The sequence below is a fragment of the Callithrix jacchus genome, chromosome 15 (genome assembly GCF_049354715.1).
Source record: "Callithrix jacchus isolate 240 chromosome 15, calJac240_pri, whole genome shotgun sequence".
Classification (NCBI taxonomy): Eukaryota; Metazoa; Chordata; class Mammalia; order Primates; family Cebidae; genus Callithrix; species Callithrix jacchus.
In genome coordinates, this window is record NC_133516.1 from 69,758,358 (window position 1) to 69,780,657 (window position 22,300).

The 22,300-nt window shown below is 38.9% G+C and overlaps 1 protein-coding gene across 13 annotated transcripts in view; it reads right to left on the minus strand.

The window, feature by feature from the left end:
- Positions 1–22,300, minus strand: part of RAF1 (Raf-1 proto-oncogene, serine/threonine kinase) — an 84,699-nt gene that overhangs the window by 16,390 nt on the left and 46,009 nt on the right. For 4 of the 13 annotated variants that reach the window (XM_035273678.3, XM_035273679.3, XM_078351672.1 and 1 more), the window contains 7 exons: positions 17,183–17,415; positions 10,755–10,867; positions 8,285–8,387; positions 7,803–7,960; positions 5,715–5,813; positions 3,669–3,822; positions 3,004–3,063 (listed from right to left, as the gene is read on the minus strand). In XM_035273678.3, the coding sequence (XP_035129569.1) occupies positions 3,004–3,063; positions 3,669–3,822; positions 5,715–5,813; positions 7,803–7,960; positions 8,285–8,387; positions 10,755–10,867; positions 17,183–17,389 (894 nt within the window). In that variant the 5' untranslated portion in view covers positions 17,390–17,415. The remainder of the gene's footprint in view (positions 1–3,003; positions 3,064–3,668; positions 3,823–5,714; positions 5,814–7,802; positions 7,961–8,284; positions 8,388–10,754; positions 10,868–17,182; positions 17,416–22,300) is intronic. The other 9 variants (XM_035273682.3, XM_035273683.3, XM_078351675.1 and 6 more) reach the window with 3 other exon arrangements.

Genomic DNA, 22,300 nt, shown 5'->3' on the forward strand with positions numbered 1-22,300 from the left:
CATAAAAATCCTATACATACTCTAATCAATGTTCCTTGATTAAATTCAGCAAATATCAGTGGCTAGTATCTCCAAGGCTGGTTTTTCATCAAATATTAGAAGAATTCATATTAATTTTTTTTTTTTTGAGATGGAGTCTTGTTCTGTCACCCAGGCTGGAGTGCAGTGGCACGACATCAGCTCACTGCAACCTCCAACTCCCAGGTTCAAATTCAAGCAATTCTCCTGCCTCAGTCTCCTGAATAGCTGGGATTATAGGCGGGCACCACCACACCCAGCTAATTTTTATATTTTTTAGTAGAGATGGGGTTTTTGCCATGTTGGCCAGGCTGGTCTCGAACTCCTGGCCTCAGGTATCCACCTGCCTCGGTCTCTCAAAGTGCTGGCATTAGAGGTGTGAGCCACCGTGCCCAGCTTGGTATTAATTTTTCATATCTAATGAAAACTACATTCTTTTTCTGAAGAGAAAGCAACGTACACAACAAACATTCTTTCAAGGAAAACTAGCAAAGTTATTCTCAGCTGAGGCCCTTCCAAAGATTGGGAATCTTGTTTCACTGAGGCTCAAAACTGTTTTTTAAAAGGTGGGGTGGGGAGGTGGATTCTGGGGGAAGCTCACTCTTACTCCACGAGGAGTTAGGGTAAAATGACTAGAAGTTGGATTTGAAAAAGGTAAGCACCATTACTACATTCTTTATCCAAGGCTAAAATTATAGAAAGCTGGAAGGACCACAAATCCAAGTTCAAAACCTACATTTTACATGTAAGAAAATATATCTGAACAGGTAAAGAGACTTGGCAGGGTCACAGAGCCAGTAGGTGGCAGAAATAGAACCAAAAACCATCATACATGGATCTTAGCCCTAGCTCTTTTACCACAAAACACTGCCTTATGGGTAAATTTGGAAATTGGTTACATTCTTCTCATGGGAGAAAGCAAAGGCTATCTTTAGAATTTATTAGAAACTGGAAAACAGTAATCACAGAGGCCTCCATGAGACCTAAACCCCAATCTAAAATTCATCACTTGGAGTAGAATAGTGTAACAAAATAATATAAAACCACCTGACCCCCCCCCCCCCATATCCTCAGAAAGGACATTTTGGGGAGGGAAGTCCTACTCTTTTCTTTGTATAACCACAGTATAGATAAGATACCTGTTCCACACAACTATTACTAGAATGCTCCTGTTCAATTATATCATTACAAGATAAAAAGAATCAAACCAAGCTGTTCCCCTGCTCCCAAAACATAATTTGGAATTTAACAAAAAAGCCTAGTTCTGGTTCCCAAATCTAGCTAGTCTTCAAAATCACTGGAGAGTGATTCTGATTCTGAAAGGAAGAATAAAGATTCACCCCCTAACCCCCGGCCTAGGATTGGACTGAGCATGTTTGGGAGATGAAGGTGGGAAGCCTAGGAAATTGTGTGTTTTTAAGTATAGCAAGGTAAATGCCAAGTGGGCAAAACAGTGGCAAAAAATAATGTGGATTTCAATAGAAATCAGTAGCTGTAGCTTCATTACCCAACTAATCTGTCCTTTGTTTTTAAAGCAAAGCACAATTTATTTTTATTAACTATAATTATATTCCTATGTAGGATTTTTTTCCTTCATGTCATAGTAATTTTCTTCCCTATATCCATTAAATACCGCATATTTTATTCCGTGCTAATTTCTATGGTTAGATCAATTTATCCCAGAAAGAATTTTTCTATTGTTCCTGGAATCTAAATACTCAAGAGAACTATGAATAATTTGAGAACTACAAATAATTTAAATAAAGCAACAATGTCTACTTTAAAAATGCTGACTCATGTGATTAAATAACAGGAATCAAAATCTACTCTGCTTCTAAAGTACAAAAAGGATTAGGAACAACAGTTGTGTTAATTCTTTTATAATAAAAAATCCAAAATTCTGACTTGACACAATCAAAGCTCATTACGACCTCAAACTCCTGGGTTCAAGCAACCCTCCTGAGTATAGCTAGGACCGCTGGTACACACCACCAAGCTCAGCTAATTTTTTCTTTTTTTGGTAGAGGTGGGGTTTTGATATGTATATAGCTCAAGCTGGTCTCAACTCCTCATCGCAAGTGATCTTCCCACCTAGCCAATTCTCACCTTTATTGTTCCCCCTAAGCATTACAGTGTTTATTATACAGGAACAAAGCATTTAACAGAAGTAGCAGTAACTGGTATATTATATTATCAGGATTAATCATAATGGTAAAAAAGAAATAATAAAATTTATAGCTTATACATAACCTCCTCACAACAGTGGCAGGACAAGTATGCTGAAAGTGATTTGAGGTTTCGGTGAGATAAACTGTGCCTGAGGCAGCAGGTGTCTATTTGATGCAGAGACAGCATAGTTATCTCTGATAAGCTTTTAATAAAGGATTTTCCAGGGTTTATCAACCAAACTGAGACATTTGGTTACTAATATATAAACAGAATACCAATGCTGTAAGCACCAAGTAAGTCTAACATTAGTCCTTGGTTGGAATTGATTAAAAAAAAAAAATCTTTTTAATGCCCTTGTCCTCAAAATCAAACTTGAGATTTTTTGTTTATTTTTAAGGTGGATTCTTACTATACTGCCCCAGTTGGAGAGCAGTGGCTATTCACAGGCACAATTGTATCTCCCTACAGCCTAGAACTTCTGAGCTCCAGTGATCCTTCTGCCTCAGCCTCTGGAGTAGCTGGGACAACAGGCACACACCGCCATGCCTGGCCTTACTTAAGAAATTCATTTCACCTATCATCAATACCACATACAGCATTTTTTTACTTCTATATACTCTATTTGGAAAGAAGGAAAAGGAAAAGGAAAGAAGGAAAGAGAGAGAAGGAAAAAAAGAAAGAAAGAAAGAAAACATGGAAACAAGTGACAATATAAATTTAACTTAGCAACTATTTCATTTGTGGTAGTCTACTGTCTGACAGTTTTAGCAATCCTGTTAATTACAAGAAAGCAAAGGCATGAAGAAAAATACCTACTCTTCCCCTCAAACAAAATCGTCTGGACCACGCCCTGGGAGAAGCATTCAGGTTGTTATTCTAGTCCAAAGCAATGAGAAATAAAGAAGAATAAAGAACAAAGGAAGTATTTAAGTGTATTCAGTTGTTATTAAAGATGAAGCAGAAAGCAAATTAAACCAATAGGACATAACCAAAAGCCAAGAAAAGAAAAAGCAGTTCAAAAACACTAGCTTTGGGCACTTTCACTTCTCCCTAAATACCTGCTTATTAAAGTCCTAGGACTCTACCCTTTCATTTCTAAATAAAATCACAAAAGTCTTCCAGAGAGTCTGTAGTTCTTCATCACTGTTATTTTCTGTCCCACACCAAAATGAAACCACTCCTTAAATATCTTAGGCTCTAGGCACTCATTCATTAAAAGCCTATTCAAATTTGATAATGGGAAGAGTTCAAATGTTAACATCTTTTCAGGAAATTTTAGTTCTCCACTTGAATGACATACTAACCAGACTATTCAACCAGTCTAAAGATATTATGGATATAAAAAACTGTTAAAACTCCAGAGACCTGAGAAAGTGCTGTAACATTCCTTGATCAGGTTTGAAACCCAAAACTCTATGAAATAAATACCAACCTCACCCCATTAACTGACTGACATTACCACCCCCAAGGGGCCCTATTACCTCAATCATCCTGCTATCCACAGGCAGGGTGGTGCTGACCATGTGGACATTAGGTGTGGACGTTGACCTCTGCCTCTGGGAGAGGGAACCTTCAGATGAGGGACTGGAGGTGTTAAAGGTGAAGGCATGAGGTGTAGAATATCTGTGCTGAGAACTAGGCAAAAAGGAGAAAGAAAATTCCATGATTGGCACTTAGGCTTTCATACTGGTAAAGTCTTTCAACTGATTAAGATGCTTAAGGGCAAACTCTACTTTGTACAACCTTTGACAAAATGTTTGATTCTCTCAAATACGTGGCATCTAAAAATTATCTTAAGTCTAGGTGTTTTTGCATACAAAATTTCGAACTGGATATAATATATGTATTGGAAATTCAATGAAAGGAGAATGCATTATACGTTTTCCTTTTTTAAATAAAGCACCATTCTGAATACTCCAAATTTTTACATCTCCAGGGAAGAACAGATTAACATTTGCCAACCACACTACCACCTATTAAGCTAGTTGGAACTTGCCCAGTTTAATTTAGAGACTAAATTTGAAAACTTTAAGATTTTAAACAGATGGGTAGATGTGCTGAGCATGTCTGCAAAAAGGCCAGGATTTTACTGTTTGTCTTTTCCTACTACAACCAGCAAACAAAGTAAATTAATGGGAATTCTGTTATTAGACAGAAATACCTAAATATGAAATTAATCACTGGCCTCTTCCAGCCAACACCACCCTCCCACCAACCAAACTAGGAACACGCATTAAGAAGTATAACGTTTTCATTATTTGCTCTAAAGATTAGTTTGAGATTTGTTCAGATTCAGGTAATACTCATGTAGGAATTAAAGGGATAAAAGGCCAGCTTTTCTAAGGGAAATTGTTCTATTATCTTGAAAAATTGGCTTCCCACATAATTCTCTGTTTATGACTTTAGAGGCCTGGTTTCTTCTAATCTTCAGAGGTAAGTACAAACTTTTGGTCAGACTTGCTTTTCAAATTATCAAGAAAAATAAAAGCCACACACCAATATATATCCAGATATATACAAATTCCTTATTCTAAGATATGCTGCCTTTACCATTTCCATGGTAGTTTCACATTAAATGTTATCTGATTACACATACATTAAAGTAAGATTTTATATATATATATATTTTTTATTTGGGCGGGGGGAATGGAGTCTTGCTCCATCGCCCAAGGAGCGCTGTGGCATAATCTTGGCTCACTGCCTAGTGAGTTCAAGTGATTCTCCTGCTTCAGCTTCCCAAGTAGCTGGGCCAACAGGTGCGTACCACCACATCCGCCAAGTTTTTTGTATTTTTAGTAGAGATGGGGTTTCACCATGTTGGCCACACTGGTCTGGAACTCCTAACCTCAAGTGATCCATCCACCTCGGCCTCCTTAAGTGCTGGGATTACAGGTGTGAGCTACCACCCCTGGCCTAAAGTAAAATATTTTGGACATAGATTTTACTTGAAGCTTCAAATTCATATGTAAAACTGAGCAATATGTGAACTCAACAAAACTGATTGTAAAGCTGGAAAAGAGTAAAGACAAGTTACATGCAAACTCTGAGACATAGCAAAAACAGTATGCTGAAAATCAAATTGTTTTCTAAGACACTAGTTTATTTAAATACATGGTTTTAGCAAATGCAAGGCCATAATATAGATTTTAAAGTTAGGGGCTTTATTTTTATTGAATCTCTATATTAAGTTTTGGGACCCTTTCCATCGAGGTTGAACTCAGTATATATTGAGGAAAGCAGAATCTCAAGCTCTTTAAAACGTAATGGCATATTAAGAAATATGCTATAACAGAAGAAGCTATAGCCAAAGTCACTTTCCAGAATGTAAGACCTACAGGTCCACAAAGAGAAACTTTCTACATTTTGCTGTACCACCAGTATCAAGTTCCACAGAAACAGCAAGGGGTTTCTACATTGAGAGGAGGGAATATGAACAAACTCTTGTATTTTGTCTTTGAGCTTCTAACCCCTGCCCCCTGCCACCCACCAATAACTTTCTAAGAGAAAAGCTATGGGTAAAAAATTACCTAACAGGCATCCGGGTAACAGACTCTCGCATACGACGCATAGTCAAAGAAGGTAGTGCTGGGACTCCACTATCACCAACAGTGGAATTTGGAAACAATCTAAATGAAAGCAGGGAAAGACTGGTTTTTAGAGCTGTAGTAATCTTACAGAGATAATCAGCATGCCTTGCTTTTGCAAACTCACAGCTATTCAAACTGAACTTTGCCCAGTCACATTTTCCTCAACTGTTTTACGTTACCTACAGTAAAAGGAACAACATTCCAAATAACTGGGTTTGAATGATTATTAAATGTGAATAATACTGACCTGCCAATAAACATACAGTCTCCAGCGTGCATTTCTTTTTTTTTTTTGAGACGGAGTCTTGCTCCGTTGCCCAGGTTGGAGTGTAGTGGTGCATACTCGGCTCACTGCAACCTCTGCCTCCCAGGTTCTCCTGCTTCAGCCTCCCAAGTACCTGGGATTACAGGTGTACACCACCACATCCAGCTAATTTTTGTATTTTTAGTAGAGACAGGGTTTCACTATGTTGGCCAAGCTGGTCTTGAACTCCTGACCTCAGCTGATCCACCCACCTCAGCCTCCCTAAGTGCTGGGATTACAGGCGTTAGCCACCATGCCCACCCCAGTGTGCATTTCTAGGACTGTGCATTTTTAGGAAATATTGGTCCTATGTCTAGCAGGATCAAAATAATGTTTTTTCAGACTACACAGCATTTTACAAACTATGTCACATAGTGCTTTTCCAGAAACATTTCAACTTGGAAATACATAGATAAAAACAGTAAAACAGGAGGAATAAATCATAGAAAAGTGAGTAATTAGGCACCTTCTTTCCATGAGCTGGGCACTTGTGCTTAGTAAATTTCACAGGTTATGTCAGCAAGCCTCACAAAAACAATGCAAGGAAGGTAATATCCCCTTTATTCAGACACGTGAATGAAAACTCAGATGTGATTATGGTTAATGAGAACACTGAGATTTTGGTACATGTCTGTTGGACTCAAAAGCTTGTGCTGCTGGGTGCAGTGGCTCATGCCTGTACCTGCAACACTTTGGAAGGCTAAGGTGGACAGATTGCTTGAGCTCAGGAGTTGGAGACCAACCCAGGCAACACGATGAAACCCCGTCTCTACAAAAAATACAAAAGTTAGCTAGGCATGGTGAAATACACCTGTAGTCTCAGCTACTAAGGAGACTGAGGTGAGGATTACTTGAACCCAAGAGGTTGAGGCTATAGTGAGCTATGATCATGCCACTGCCCTCCAGCCTGGGCAAGAGGGTGAGACCCTGTTTTTTTTTTTGAAGGACAAAAATAAGACAAATAAAAAAAGGTTGTGCCTGCCATTTGTGCTACTCAAGCTCTCATTACAAAATCAATATGTGAGTAACCACGAAAGCAAAAAAGATGTTTCCATTATGGTCTAATAACACTCTCTTGGTTTCTCTAGTACTGTCGAAAAGGACAAAACTTTAAACTTTTCATATTCCTGGTGACAGTTTTTAAAAGGCAGTTTGGACCATGTACTTTAAATTTTTTAATAAAATAATATTTTGTCTATATGAAATATATTGTGTCCTGACAGAAACAAGAATCTTTCAAGATTTTATGTTCAAACAATTTTAAGTCCAAACAACTAAGTTTTCTCCAGTTTGGAGTTAAGAAAATAGCATCAACTGCGCTTTCTGCTCCTTCTCAATGTTAAAGGCTTGTTCAGCATAAGCAACAAAATACAGAGCAGTGTCTACTAGCAACCCAGCAGATGATACTATTAAGAGAGAAAACCAAAAAATCTTCTCATTTTCATATCCTTTTGTTCTTTTCCTTACTGAATCACAGTCACAATATGGCAATCTCAATTTAACAGACAACAAGTCCTATTCCTACCTGCTCATTTTGGAGTATTAATGCCACCAAACCTAGCTAGTTTCAGAAGTATCTGTTTCTAAAGTAGATAGTTTCTGGATCACAATTCTGTAAATGAATCTAGAATCCAGACCTGTCAGTCAAAATCTACAATGAATATCCTTTAAAGTATTTATACTCCTTATCCCTATATTCCTTGAGAAAATGAACAATGCCTTACAAGAGTTGTCTGATATTACTCCAGTCCACACACATAGTAGGTACTTTGGTGCTACAGTGCTCATGAAATTTGTAGCCACAAGTCTGACATCGAAATCCATTGAGCAGGAATTTCTGACAGATGTCACAGAAGGCAAGCTTCAGGAACGTCTTCCGAGCCTACAAGAACACAGGTGTAAATTATGCTGAATAAAAGATGACAAAAGACAAAGTCATTTTCTTCCTTGGCCTCCAAAAGAGTTTTTACAAAAATCAATCATACTTCCAACATTTACAGAATTCATAATCATAAATTAAAGTGTATCTCTGACTAAGGCAATGAAATCTAAATTGCCTTACTGTAAACAATGGCATAAAGAGCCTCAAACAATCCAAATACACACACACACACACACACACACACACATATGCCTATTACCTGAGAAATTTCTGTTAGGCCTGGCAAAGCCCTCAACATGCTAGAAAGAGAGATGTGCAACTTACAAAGTTGTGTGTTGTGAGGGGAACATGATCCAGGAAATCTACTTGAAGTTCTTCTCCAATCAAAGAGGCAGCATCAGTATTCCAATCTAAGCGTGCTTTTTTACTAAAAAGGATTAAAAAAAAAAAAACATGAAAGGGAAATGTTTAAACAAGGTAGGAGTTCAATACAAATAACAGCTACCATTTATCACATGCTATAAACAACTCTATATAGCTTTATATAGCCATAAAACAATAATCTATTTAATTCATTGAACAAACCTATAAAATAAGTATTATCATTCCTATCTGAAAAAATAGGAAAACTGGGACTCTAAGAAGGTAACTTGCTGAAGGCCACACAGCAAGTATAAAGGCCTATGTTGGACCACATCTGTTGAACTCCAAAGCCCATGTTCTTAGAATGAAGTTTTCTCTTTATTTATTTAAAACATTTTTTTTTGGTAGAGATAGAGCCTTGCTGTGTTGCCCAGGCTGGTCTTGAATTCTTGGCCTCAAGTGGTTCTCCTGCATCAGCCTCCCAAAGTGCTGGGATTACAGGTGTGAACCACCATATCTGGCCATGATAAAGTTTTATTTAAACAATGATATATAACAATCTCACGATAAAGTCAATATATATTAAATTGAAATTTGTAACATTAAAATCTTACAAAAATCCCCAAATCCTGTCAAATGGATTATAAATATTGCTGCAGTACAAAATTTAGTCTTCAATAGTCTATTTCAATCTAGATAAACAGAAAGGAACCACAAATGAAATGTACTTTTCTATTAATAAAAGACTCTGATCTGTAGTTGTAGGGTCTGCAAGATAATGACAGACTTAAGTGTCTTAAAATCTACTCTGAAACCACACCTTCTGTGCCTACAGTATAAATAAGACAAAAAATATATACATATAAAAATTAACGCCCAATTCCATTCTCATGTCTTATCCAGTTAATCTGGCCCGTTTTCCAAAGGAAGAATATTCTCAGGTAAAGAAAGAATAACATGTATAGCACTATTCAAGCCTCTCCATCATCTACCAGAAGACTAGTCAAGCCATTTTTCTCCCTATCCAACAGTAACTAATACACTCCTTAATATAATTACCTACACAGCATATGGGAAACTCCCTATAACTCCAAAGGACTATTTTGCCCTTGTGAATACAGGGAAGAGAAGCCTTATTTTCTTATCAGTCTGCAGAGTGATCCTAGTGACAATCTGCTGTCTGTCCTAGAGAGACCCCAGAGTAGCTCCAAATCAGTGCAGCCTTGGATAATAGGAGACCAAACCCTCCTTGTCTCAGAATCTCTCTAGTCCTTAAGGAGCACTATGAATTTGCTTAGGGACCCAAACCGGGCTACATTCAGCAAAAGTTAACATCTGCTTCAAAGATTTGCACATCGAAAAACGCCTCCTAAATTGAGAATTACACTCACCCCTTTCAGTAGATTCATTCCCTGAGCTATTCTCTCAAACGGAGGAACTCTTTGAAACATGGAAAATGAAAGCTAATATAAAGATGAATAACATAAGTGACACTTCGTAAGAAGAGGGTAAAAAAGAACCCTTTAAAAGTTTCCCCATATTTTAGGGGTGGAGGCAATAGTGGATAATGGATAACTATGGACAGCTCTATCACTTTGAGGCATTGCTCCTAGCCTTTGTGGGGATGCTTCTCTATCTTACCACCACCATTAAGAATAGGATAAACTATGAATCTTCCCTGAAGCAGAAATGCTCCTGCACCTTTAAACAATCTACCAAATAGCAGAGATTACACATTTAACTGAATAAAAACAAATTAGTGAATGAGAAAAGTCAATCTCTCAAGGATAGCATTCTTTACATATAATGGTGTACTTTCTGAGTACCTAGTCTATATGATGCATTACAGTAAACACAAAGAAAAATCTTTGTCTCAAAAAACATACCATCTAACATTACTGTTTCCATCCATAGAAACACTATCAATCTTTTTTTTTTAATAGACAGGGTCTTCCCCTGTCGCCCAAGCTGGAGTCCAGTGGCACAATCACAACTCAGTAGAGCTTCAAACTCCTGGGTTCAAGCAATCCTCTCACCTCAGGCTCTCGAACAGCTAGGACTACAGGGCCGCATGACCATGCCTGGCTAATTTTTAAAAAATTTTTTGTGGAGATGGGCCCTCACTATGTGCCCAGACTGGTCTTGAACTCCTGGCCTCAAGCAACCCTCTTGCCTCAGGTTCCCAAAGTGTTAAAATTACAGGCATGGCTATCATGCCCAGCTTAATGTGTATGTAACTTTTCAAGAGAATATCTAAGCAATAATTTCAATTTCTTAATACCTTATTTTTCTCAATCATCTCTTTATAAACAAAAGGTATAGAAATATAAATATTCTATAGGAAGCTAGTACCATTTAATAGAAACATAGCTATTTGAAGGTAGAAGATCCTTACTAGTCTGAACAAGTCAGTTGACTTTTGAGCTCTTACCCTTTATGTTCTTGGAGAAGTCTGAACACTGCACAGCATTCTGGTTGCAGGCCCCTCACCTTGAGCGCTTTCATAAGGCAGTCATGCAAGCTCATTCCATTTCGCACATTGACCTACAAACAAAGGACCACCTTTAGGACCAACACAGGCTGCAGCACCCCTTGGAAAGGTGAGCATAGAAATAAATGCACCAGTCTGTCTGGGTGCAGGCAGATACATGACAGCATTGCTTGTTGATGGTACACTCACACACACATATATGAAACAACCTGAATGTCCAGCAATAGGTAGGCACTTGAATGAAGTGTGAGACATCTGTATTATGTCACATTATGCAGCTACTATATTACTTATCATGACCTGGTTGGAGAGGAGTCCATGATATATTAATTGGGGGAAAATACCCTTCAGAATAATACACAGAGGAAGATTATTTTAAAGATGAAGAGGCCAGGCGTGTGGCTCATGCCCGTAATCCCAGCACTTTGGGAGGTCAAGACAGGTGGATTAACTGAGGTCAGGAGTTCAAGATCAGCCTGGCCAACATGGTGAAACCCTGTCTCTACCAAAAACACAAAAATTAGCCAGGCATGGTGGCGGCGCCTGTAATCTCAACTACTTGGGAGGCTGAGGCAGGAGAACTGCTGGAACCCAGGAGGCAGACACTGCAGTGAGCTGAGATCGCATCACTGAACTCTAGCCTGGGTCACAATAGCGAGACTGTCTGAAAAAAAAAAAAAGGTGAAGAAATCTGTATATGTTATGTGAGTGTGGAAAGATTTACACTTAGCTGTTTACATCAAGAGACAGTGGTTAAGAAAGATAAAAGAAGCTTTCCCTTTCTACATCTCTAATTTGTGTGATTAGAATGTACACACATGGATGTTCACTAGATTCATTAGAGAAGAAATAAGCTAATCTAATCTATAAACAAACATGAGTTTTTATTATCAAAATTTGTACTTCAACCTATTTTCAACAAAAATGACTGATCATTCTAATAAAAATTCCATCTCACATGCACTTAACAGTAGTTAAGACAAAGCAGGAAGTGGAAAAAATAGAACACCAGCCTTGCTGTAGGAACAAACACCAATCTTAGTTTAAATACATGTGTGCACCATACCAAGTAGTCTTACTGGCACATACTTCTCCATATTCTCCTGTACTCAATCCTCAAAAAGCTAGGCAGGTACTCAGAACCCTATTGGGAAGTGTAAGTGCCCAGGATACTCATAATTAATGTCAGCTATAAGAAAAAAATTGAACTAATAGGCCAGGCATGGTGGTTCATGCTTGTAATCCCAGCACTTTGGGAGGCCAAGGCAGGTGGATCACGAGGTCAGGAGTTCGAGACCAGCCTGGCCAACACAGTGAAACCCTGTCTCTACCAAAAACACAAAAATTAGCTGAACATGGTGGTGGGTGCCTGTAATCCCAGCTACGCAGGAGGCTGAGACAGGAGAATCGCTCAAAGCCAGGAGGCAGAGGTTGCAGTGAACCAAGATCGTGGCACTGCATTCCAGCCTGGGTGACAGAGCTGGACTCTGTTTCAAAAAAAAAAATCGAACTAAATTTTAGAGTTTTGATGAAAAACCCTCCTGTTTAAAGCCAAGAAAGGTAACCAAAAGTAAGGCAACTAGAGTCAGTATGGCCAGCAAGGAGGGCAAAACATAGATTTACATTGCTTGTGAACTGCCTATAGCAAGTTTCCTCCTTTGAGTTGACAGCAGCCATCCCAGCCCCGCCCCAGGTGGGGAGGGGTAAGGAAGCAAACCAAAGCAGGGCTCCAACAGGCCCAAAGTGTTCTTAATCTTGGCTTTTACTACAGCCACCTCAATGCCAATCCAGCCAACCTTCTCTGGCTGATTTACAACAGAAACAAGTCTTAAGAAACAGGACATAGGTATCTGGGCCCAGCTAGTTACCAGGTTCCAAACCAGGGAACAGTATTTGGATGCAATGCAGAGAAAACAATCTGGGAAAGAAGGGAGTGCATGTAAGCATAAGGAATTTGAAAACATCAGAGGGGCAACGTAAGTTTTTCACAAGGCTTTATTTTGCTATTACCAGGGACTGATGGGGACTTATCTGCTTATTAATCATTCTTTGAAGCCCAAAGATGGACTCCACATTGAGAGTACAGTATAGAAGAATTTGAACTTGTAACAGGTAAATTCAAAGGTGATGGGAGTAGGGAAAGAATATTCTCCAGGAGGATCAATCATCTGGGAGAAAAGAAAAGGTTTTCCAAACAACAAAAAGTTCCTTTGGAGTCTGTGATAGCCTCCTTAGCTACTCATGGTCTTCTTCTCCTTCAGAGATGTGGAAGAAAGGAAATGTCGTGAACAGGGTAAGAGGAAACCAACTGATTCTTTGAATAGATAAAGATTGATTACAGGAAACCTCTGAGGAAAATAAATCGGGATACAGGAGCAGGACTCACCCAAGACTTTTGGCTCATATGAATGCTTCACCTATTTAAAAATAAATAAAATCAACAGTCTTTCAAAGTTCCTTGTACACACCAAAATATTTCAGACAAATTATATCTGGGATTTGTGTTAAAACATTTGGAAAGGAGTGGGTGAAAACACATATTAAGCAGGACTGCCATGGTTAGTTAAGTGTTTAAAGTGGATAGTGGGCATATCAGATTTGTTATTCTCTCTATGTGTGTGTGGAGTGTAAAATATATATTATATATACTGAGATAGGGTCTTGCTCTGTCATCTAGGCTGGAATACAATGGCATAATCATGACTCACACAGCCTTGACACCTAAGTTCAAGAGATCCTCCTGCCTCAATTGGGACCACAGGTGGCCAGCACCATACTTGGCTAATTTTTTTTTGTAGAGACAAGATCTCACTATATTGCCCAGGCTGGTCTCAAACTCTGGGCTAAAGCAATCCTTCCACCTCAGTCTCTCAAAGTGCTGGGTCTACAGGGACAAGCCTCTGCACCCAGCCTGTATATATTTTTTAATGTTCCAAAATAAGTTTATTTGAAAAGTGTATTGAAGCAGTGATACCCTGAGAAAGATCTTACCAACTTCCAGCTTTTCAGAAACAAAACAAGCTATACTGATCTGAACTATGAAAACACTAAGAATGAGGAAAATGACGAGCAATAAACATACACTAACAGAATCATGACCTGCATCAAATACTGTATAGCAATGTTTTCTAAGCAATAAAGTGGTATCTGTTATATTATCAGTCTTCATTAAGCTATATTTCAAACTGGACAGTTCTTTAAATATTGTTTAATCCAGTCAGGTTCCCAAATGTAGTCAGCATTAGAATCCTCAGAGAAGCTTGTAAAAATACAGATTTATCTCCCTGTCCAACACATCCAAGGATTCTGATTCAGTTAGTCTGGAATAAAGCCCATTCATACAGAATGAATGGGTAGTTTAACCTGTTGTTCAGGTGATTCTAATAGTAGCGGTCCTCAGCTCCAGTAAATCACTCATCTAATAAAAACTAGAAGCAGTAGCAGCAGCAGCAAGAGCAACAGTAACATGAGGAAGTCAAAGAGGCACAAGTGTTTAGAAAATAAAAATTATAAGAAACACTCAAAAATCGACTATCACATCTAAAATTATTTAAATCAGATACATGTCCACTGTCTCATTCTCCTCTTTACAACTCTCCATGGATACATGCTAAAATCAGTTAAATAATTTCTAGAATCCACTGAGTGATTATGAGAGTCATTCTGGGTTCAGAAAGTGAAGTGACCTGGTGAGGAGGAAAAAGAGCTGACTGATGGTGCTGGCCTAGCTAAGTGACTCTTCCCTCCTCCACCACTTTGCTGAAGCTAGGTGCCTGGTGAAAGATGCCAGTTCTTCCACAGTTAGATGGTCAATCTTTAGCCAAAGTAACAGGCAAAACTAACCTAGGCTACAATCTTCTCATAATGTAGGAGAAGTCAAGCTTGGTTTCCAACCACCAGCTGCGCTCAAATAAAGGGGATCAAGGACTACATAGATGTACAAAAAGCTAAGAAATAATCATAGCTACCACCTTACTTATGAATCAGCCACTGTACTAAGCACAAGCTTCATTTCATAAAGATCAGTAAACGGTTCAAAAAAGTACAGAACTTGTCTAAATGATAGAGCTAATAAAAGGCAACGCAAAGATTTAAATTGCGGTCTGCTTGTTTTAAAGGTTTATTCACTTAATCACTATGCCAAATTAAGTTTCCCAGCCTTTTGGGCAAACTGGTAGCAGATGGGGATGGAGAAGATAGTCTCAATAACACTCTGAAGAAGACAACAACGACCAAATGGTCTTCAGATTCTCATAACACACACTTCCTATCTGACTTCTCAATTTAAGGTCAGAAAGAAAATTAATGAGAAACGGTAGATAAAATCACTTTGCAAATGAAAGACCACTGTTCAGATACAGGAGATTATTACTATTTTGCCAGCTATAACATTTTTTATTTTTAGGAAAGGGGACAAAGATAAACTCACTCAAATTTTTATTGGTGTTTTGAGTTTTGCCTTTAGTTCGAAATGCACCCGGGTATCCAACACTACACTTGGGAGACTCCTTAGGTTCACAAAAAAGGTATAAAAAATTTATTAACAAATTGGGAAGAGTAAAACTGTAAGAGGCAAAGAGAGAAAATTCTGGACTGGGGTTCCCAACCTCAGGACCTTGCTTCACCTGAGTATACAGAATAAACACAATGCACGGATTTTACACAAAGAACAGAGGGTGGGAAAGGAAGAGGCATGGAAGTTTTGAACTCAAGTTTTCTCAAATGTTCCACCAAGCAAAACCAATACAGTTTCACTTTTCTGTTTTGGCCAGGTGGCTGTCGTTGTTTGTTTTATCCATAACAGTAGAATTTTTTTTTTTCCTTTGAGACTGAGTATCTGGCTCTCAGTCACCCAGGCTGGAGTAAAGTGGTGCAATCTCAGCTCACTGCAACCTTTGCTTCCTGGGCTCAAGCCATCCTCCCACCTCAGCCTCCCAAGTAGCTAGGATTACAGACAAACCCCACCATGCCTGGCTACTTATTTGTTGTTATTTCTTTTTTTAGAGCCTCGCTTTTCACCCGGGCTGGAGTACAGTGGCGCAATCCCAGCTCACTGCAACCTCTGACTCCCGGGTTCAAGTGATTCTTCTGTCTCAGCCTCCCAAGTAGCTGGGATTACAAATACACAACACCATGCCTAACTTTTGTATTTTTAGTAGAGATGGGGTTTCACCACGTTTGCCAGGCCCATCTCGAACTTCTGACCTAGAGTAACGCACTGGCCTTGGCCTCCCAAAATGCTGGAATTACAAGTATGAGCCACCGTGCCTGGCCTGCATTTTTAATTTTTTTGTAGAGATGGTGTTTGCCATGTTGCCCAGACTGGTCTGGAACTCCTGAGCTCAAGCAATCTGCCCATCTTGGCCTCCCAAAGTGCTGAGATTACAGGCGTGAATCACCATGCCCGGCCAGAAAACTTTTTTGTGTACTAAATTTTTAGAAAAATTGAAGTTTTGTATCAGGCTGGATGTGGTGGCTCACGTCAGTAATCCCAACACTTTGGGAGGCTGAGGCAGGCAGATTACCTGAGGTCAGGAGTCTGAGACCAGCCTGGTCAACATGGTGAATCCCCCTCTCTACCAAAAATACAAAAAAATTAGCCAGGCATGGTAGCGTGTGCCTGTAGTCCCAGCTACTTGAGAGGCTGAGGCAGGAAAACTGCTTCAACCCAGGAGGCAGAGGTTGCAGTGAGCTAAGATTGTGCCACTGCACTTCAGCCTGGATGACAGAGTGAGAATCCGTCTCAAAAAAAAAAAAAAAAAAGAAAATAAATTTTGTATCAGAAAGCCTAGTGGCAATATCCTGCCATGATGCCGCGATGAACCTGTCACTGGTACTACAAAAATAAACTATGCAAAACTAAGTGGCTGGTGTAAATGCCCTGAAAAAGAAGACTCTATGATTTATATGTCCCCTCCAGACTTGCCCTGGGCCTATGAAATACACAAAAATAATTTTTTCTATGCATTTTACTTTCTTCTTTATACTTGATTATAATATTCAAAAAACTTTAGGTGAATATTTTAATAGAAGAAATAACATGTCTTCAAAAAAATAGTTGGAAAGGTCTAGGGACTTTTCAAATAAAAGACTTTATACCCATAAGATGTACTACTTGTTTGGATGAAGTGGTACAAAGGAAGACATTCCAGGCAAGAGTAACAGAAGGAAGGCTAAGAGGTGGGGAAAATATAGGGGGTGTGGAAGAAACAGCAATATAAAGAAATAAAATCTGCAGTTAGAAAAAAACAATAAAGACCCTAAATGACAATAAATATTTTGCCTGTCTATAAGTTGAACAACATGATCCTTAATGTGTTCTATAGGCAGATAAATAGCTAAATTTCCTAAGTAGAATGTTCACATACCACTGTTCGTTGCTTGTTCGGCAAGAAAACACGGATAGTGTTGCTTGTCTTCGAAGGATCTGTGAGTTTGCCATCATCTGATGCCCGGCGCTGATAACCAAACTGCTGAACTATTGTAGGAGAGATGCAGCTGGAGCCATCAAACACAGCATCTTTGAGTCCAAAACCATTGCTGATCGTCTTCCAAGCTCCCTGTATGTGCTCCATTGATGCAGCTTAAACAATTCTTAAATCTGGTAATAAACACAAATAATTATAACTCTAGAAACAAAAGTATTTAACCCAAGAATACAATATATAAAGAGTAATAATGAAAACAGCACTATGTGGTTTTTAATAACTCATTCTGCTTAAATAAATTAATCAGCATTTCTTTAACAGTATATATCCATAAAATATTTCACAGATGAGGGAAATGGGACCAGCAGTTAAAAGATTTAACAAGGGACCAGGCACAGGCTCATGCCCGTAATCCCAGCACTTTGGGAGGCCAAGGCCAGCGCATCACTTGAGGCCAGGAGTTGGAGACCAGCCAGGCTAACATGGTAAAACCTCGTCTCTACTAAAAATACAAAAATAGCCAGGCATGGTGGTAGGTGCCTGTCATCCCAACTACTGGGGAGGCTGAGGTAGGAGAATCACTTGAACCCAGGAGGGAGAGGTTGCAGAGAGCTGATATCGCATCACTGCACTCCACGCTAGGCAACAAGAGCGAGACTCAACAACAACAAAAAGCCAACCTGGAACATAAGCCAAGATCTCAAGACTTCTAGTCTAATAGTTTTCCAATTACATTTCCTTTCTTCCTGAGCAACTACCCTTGAGTGTGAGCAACATATTAGTACTATAAGAAATAACTATAAAAAAGTGTAAGCCATAATTTATGACTTCAAGGAAGAAAAACTAATACTTCTAGGATGTATGTTAGACACTTTATAATTTATCTAATTTGTATAAGAACCCCAAAGATTTTTCATCCCTTCCTCCATCCACTCTCTTTTTAATTAATTATTTTCTGAGACAAGGTCTTGTTCTGTTGCCCAGGTTGAAGTGCAGTGGCATGATCACAGCTCACTCCAGCCTCGATTTTCTAGGCTCAAATGATCCTCCTACCTCAGTTTCCCAAGTATCTGGGACCACAGACGCACATCACCATGCCTAGCTAATTTTTAAAAACACTTTTTTTGTACAGAAAGGCTCTCACTTTATTGCCCAGGCTGGTCTTGAACTCCTGAGCTCAGGCAATCCACTCTCCTTATCCCAAAGCACTGGGACTACCGGTTGAGCCACTGCAAACCCTTTCTTTTCTGGACAGAGAAGTCATGCCACTTGCCCAAGAACACCCCAGCAGTGGGCAAAATAACCAGATTCCATATCTGTTTAAAGTCCATTAATTTTCTACCATAACATTCAGCGCTCAGAGTTCAGTTCAGTTCATTCTGAGTTCAGTTCATGGTCAGAAACCATGCAGAAGTAAGGGGGTGGGGTTTCCTCCTTTAGAAAACTTTGAGGTTGATAAGGAATTCCATCTTTTAAGCCTTCCTCCTTCAGAAACTTGTTTTACTATTAACAATAGCTACCATTTACTAAAAGCTTACTATTATGAGGCATGATACATAGCATACATTCCAATCATTATCCACCTTAATACTTACACCGTTACTCTAGGTAGGAATTATATCCCCATTTTATAGTTGAGAAAATTCTCACACACACAGCTTTTAAGTGGCAAACAGGGATTCTGAACTGGGATGCACTGACTCCATAGCTCTTACCATCCCATACAGAACACTGACACTCAAATAATTTCAGTCAGAGCTGAAATGGCCTAGAACTAAGGACCACAGAATCCAAACCTTGTTTTCAACCAAACGTTTCTAACTGAAAATCCACTGTGTGCTAAATCACATTACATGCCCAAATCAAGAGGGTGGTTAGATATTTAGTATTCTTAGATGGCAGTTGAGAAAACCAAAGAGGTTCAGAGACAACTTAAGATCACAACATGGAGTTATTCTCATATAGTTTTGGTTCATCCTTTTTGGGGGAAGAATATGGTAATATCTAATAAAAGTCTGAAATATTCTTAAAGAATGATCTAGTATTCTACTCCAGAAATTTGTCCTACAGAAGCCTAAGACAAGTATATAAAAACATGTGTAAGCATTTTCCTTGCAGCACTGTTCATATCCTTGAAAAATTGGGGTAAAGACCAAATACTTAACAACAGGGAATTTAATAAATCATGTTAATATCCATGTGGTAAATGAAGTAGATCCATACATGCAGAAATGGAAAAAAACATCCAAGACAACAACAACAACAAAAACCAAAATACATAGTTTGAACCTCTTCAATATTAATCTACAGAGAGGAAATCTAGAAATACATATATGGGTAGGAAACTCAAGAATTAAAGTGTTAGCAGTGATCATTTCAGCAGGACTGTGAAGGATTTTTATTTTCTACATTACTTATTTTTAATTTTTATATTTTACTATTATACTCTAAACTTCTATCGGCATATTTTATTTCTGTAAGAGGGCATGGCAGAACAAGATCTCGCTGCCTCCTGCCTCTAGAACCCCAACCTGACTCACACCTACCTAACTCTATCCCCAGGTTACTACAGTGTGGCTGCTTTTTAGGAGTACATACAGTTCCTCTTTTCTCTAGATGTTTGGGGATTTTTTTCCAACTAAGAAGGAAAAGATGGAGGAGCTTAAGCCCAGATGAGAGAGAAAGAGATGACAGAAGACAGAAGGAAGCATCTGAGCCATCTCACTAGCCTGAAATGATATGGCACCTAATGATCCATGTAACAGCCTGAACAAGCTTAAAATGCAACTCATTGTGTCACTCCCATTTAAAACTCAGAATAAAATCTAAACTCCTTGACAAGGCCTCCAAAGGTCTTCTTTCAGAACACACCAGACTTTGTGCCTCAAAACTTCTGAACTATTTCCTCTTCACTTGGAAGATTGAAACCCCAAAAACAGGCAAGCTGGTTTTTTCACATCTTGTCTCTACCCAAGAGACATCTCTTTAGAGAGGCTTTCCCTAACCATGCTAGCTGAAATAACCTGCTCTCCTTCTGCCAATTAATGCTGTTTCATTTTCTGCATGGTACTTATGTTAGACAGTTTTCAAGTTTTAGTCAGTTCCCGTACCTTCTTTCTGCTCTATAAGGCCAGAACCCTGACAATCTTGTTCAGTATATGGAATATAAAGGCACTCAAATATTTACTAAATTAAGTGAAAAGCCAGAATAATGCTACTAAAAAGTAATGTTTTTAAATAGAAAATTCCTGTCAAGAACTATTAAATGTGAATTAATAGTTCATGTGGTGGTACATCTTTAAAAATACTTTGTTGGCCAGGTGCAGCTGTTCACACCTGTAATTCCAGCACTTTGGAGGCCAAGATGGGAGGATCGCTTGAGGCCAGGAGTTCGAGACAAGCCTGGTCAACACAGCGAGACCCCATCTCTAAATTAAAAAAAAAAAAATTAATTAAAAAAACAACAACAACAATATTTTGTCTTCCAGGAAGATGAACTGTAATGAATTTTATTTTTTATACACATACATATTTCAATTGAGATGAGGTCTCACTATGTTGCCCAGGCTGGTCATGAAATCCTAGGCTCAAGCAGTCCTGCCACATGTGCACCCCTGCACTCAGCTTGCAATAGATTTTATTCTATATTCAACTGTGGGGGAAGACTGTATTGGAATCGACTGACTACAATTCATTGGTGAAGAACTCACTTACAAGACTTAAATGTAACCTCAGCCCAATAACAGTGATTTTACAATTAATTCTAAGTCTTGCAGGCCCTCAAAATATAGTGCTGGTACTTAGTAGAGAACATACTACAATAACTTCTAATGAAAAGTGACAAAATAAAAATATACCTACTTTAATTCAAGTTTTAGATTATGTATCATTTATAGCATTTTATTTTCTATCTCCATATCAAGATCACTTACAGCTTAAGAGGCAAGCTAAGTTAATGTTTCCTAACCTTTTTTTTTTTTTTTTTTTTTTTTTGAGACAGAGTCTTGCTCTGTCACCCAGGCTGGAGTGCAGTGGCGCAATCTTGGCTCACTGCAACTTCTGCCTCACAGGTTCAAGCAATTCTCCTGCCCCAGCCTCCCAAGTAGCTGAGATTACAGGCATGCACCAACATGCCTGGATAATTTTTGTATTTTTAGTCGAGACAGGGTTTTCCACATTTGCCAGGCTGGTCTCAAACTCCTGACTTCAGGTGACCTTCCCACCTCAGCCTCCCAAAGTGCTGGGATTACAGGAGTGAGCCACTGTGCCCAGCCTTCCTAACCATTTTCATGGCACATACTCATACAAAATGATGGGTCACATTTGCAGAACATACTGAAGTAAGCAGATAATGCTGCTTCAAGGGCCCTACAAGTTGTCTCAAGAAAGATGGGTACAACTCTAACCTGTTCATCACAGAAAATTCTACTAAGGTATTCCTTTATCAAGGCAAACATCTGAAAAATCAGGGCAGACACCTGAAAAATCAGGGCAGACATCTGAAAAATCAGGGTAGACATCTGAAAACAAGGGAGAAAAAGCATCTTCTAAAAAAAATCAGATAGCAGCAACATATTTCAGTCTTAAATGGAGATATTCAGAAACCCTGTTGATACTCTCAAATATAAGAACAGATCTAGCTGGCCAGGTGTGGTGACTCATGCCTGTAATCCCAATATTCTGGAAGGCTGAGACAGACATATTACCTGAGGTCCGGAGTTCGAGACCAGCCTGACCAACATGGAGAAACCCCATCTCTACTAAAAATACAAAATTAGCCAGGCGTGGTGGTGCATGCCTATAATCCCAGCTACTTGGGAGGCAGGGGCAGGAGAATCACTTGAACCTGGAAGGCAGAAGCTGTGGTAAGTCGGGATCATGCCTGGGCAACAAGAGCAAAAATTTGTCTTAAAAAAAAAAAAATAGATCTAGCTTTTAATACTGTAATTTCTCTCTCTGGCTAAACGCTCCATGTTAAAAGATGTATACACAGACACACATAACCTAGACACATCCTAAAACAAGCCAAAGTGGAAATCAGCTTCTGTATGTGAAAGG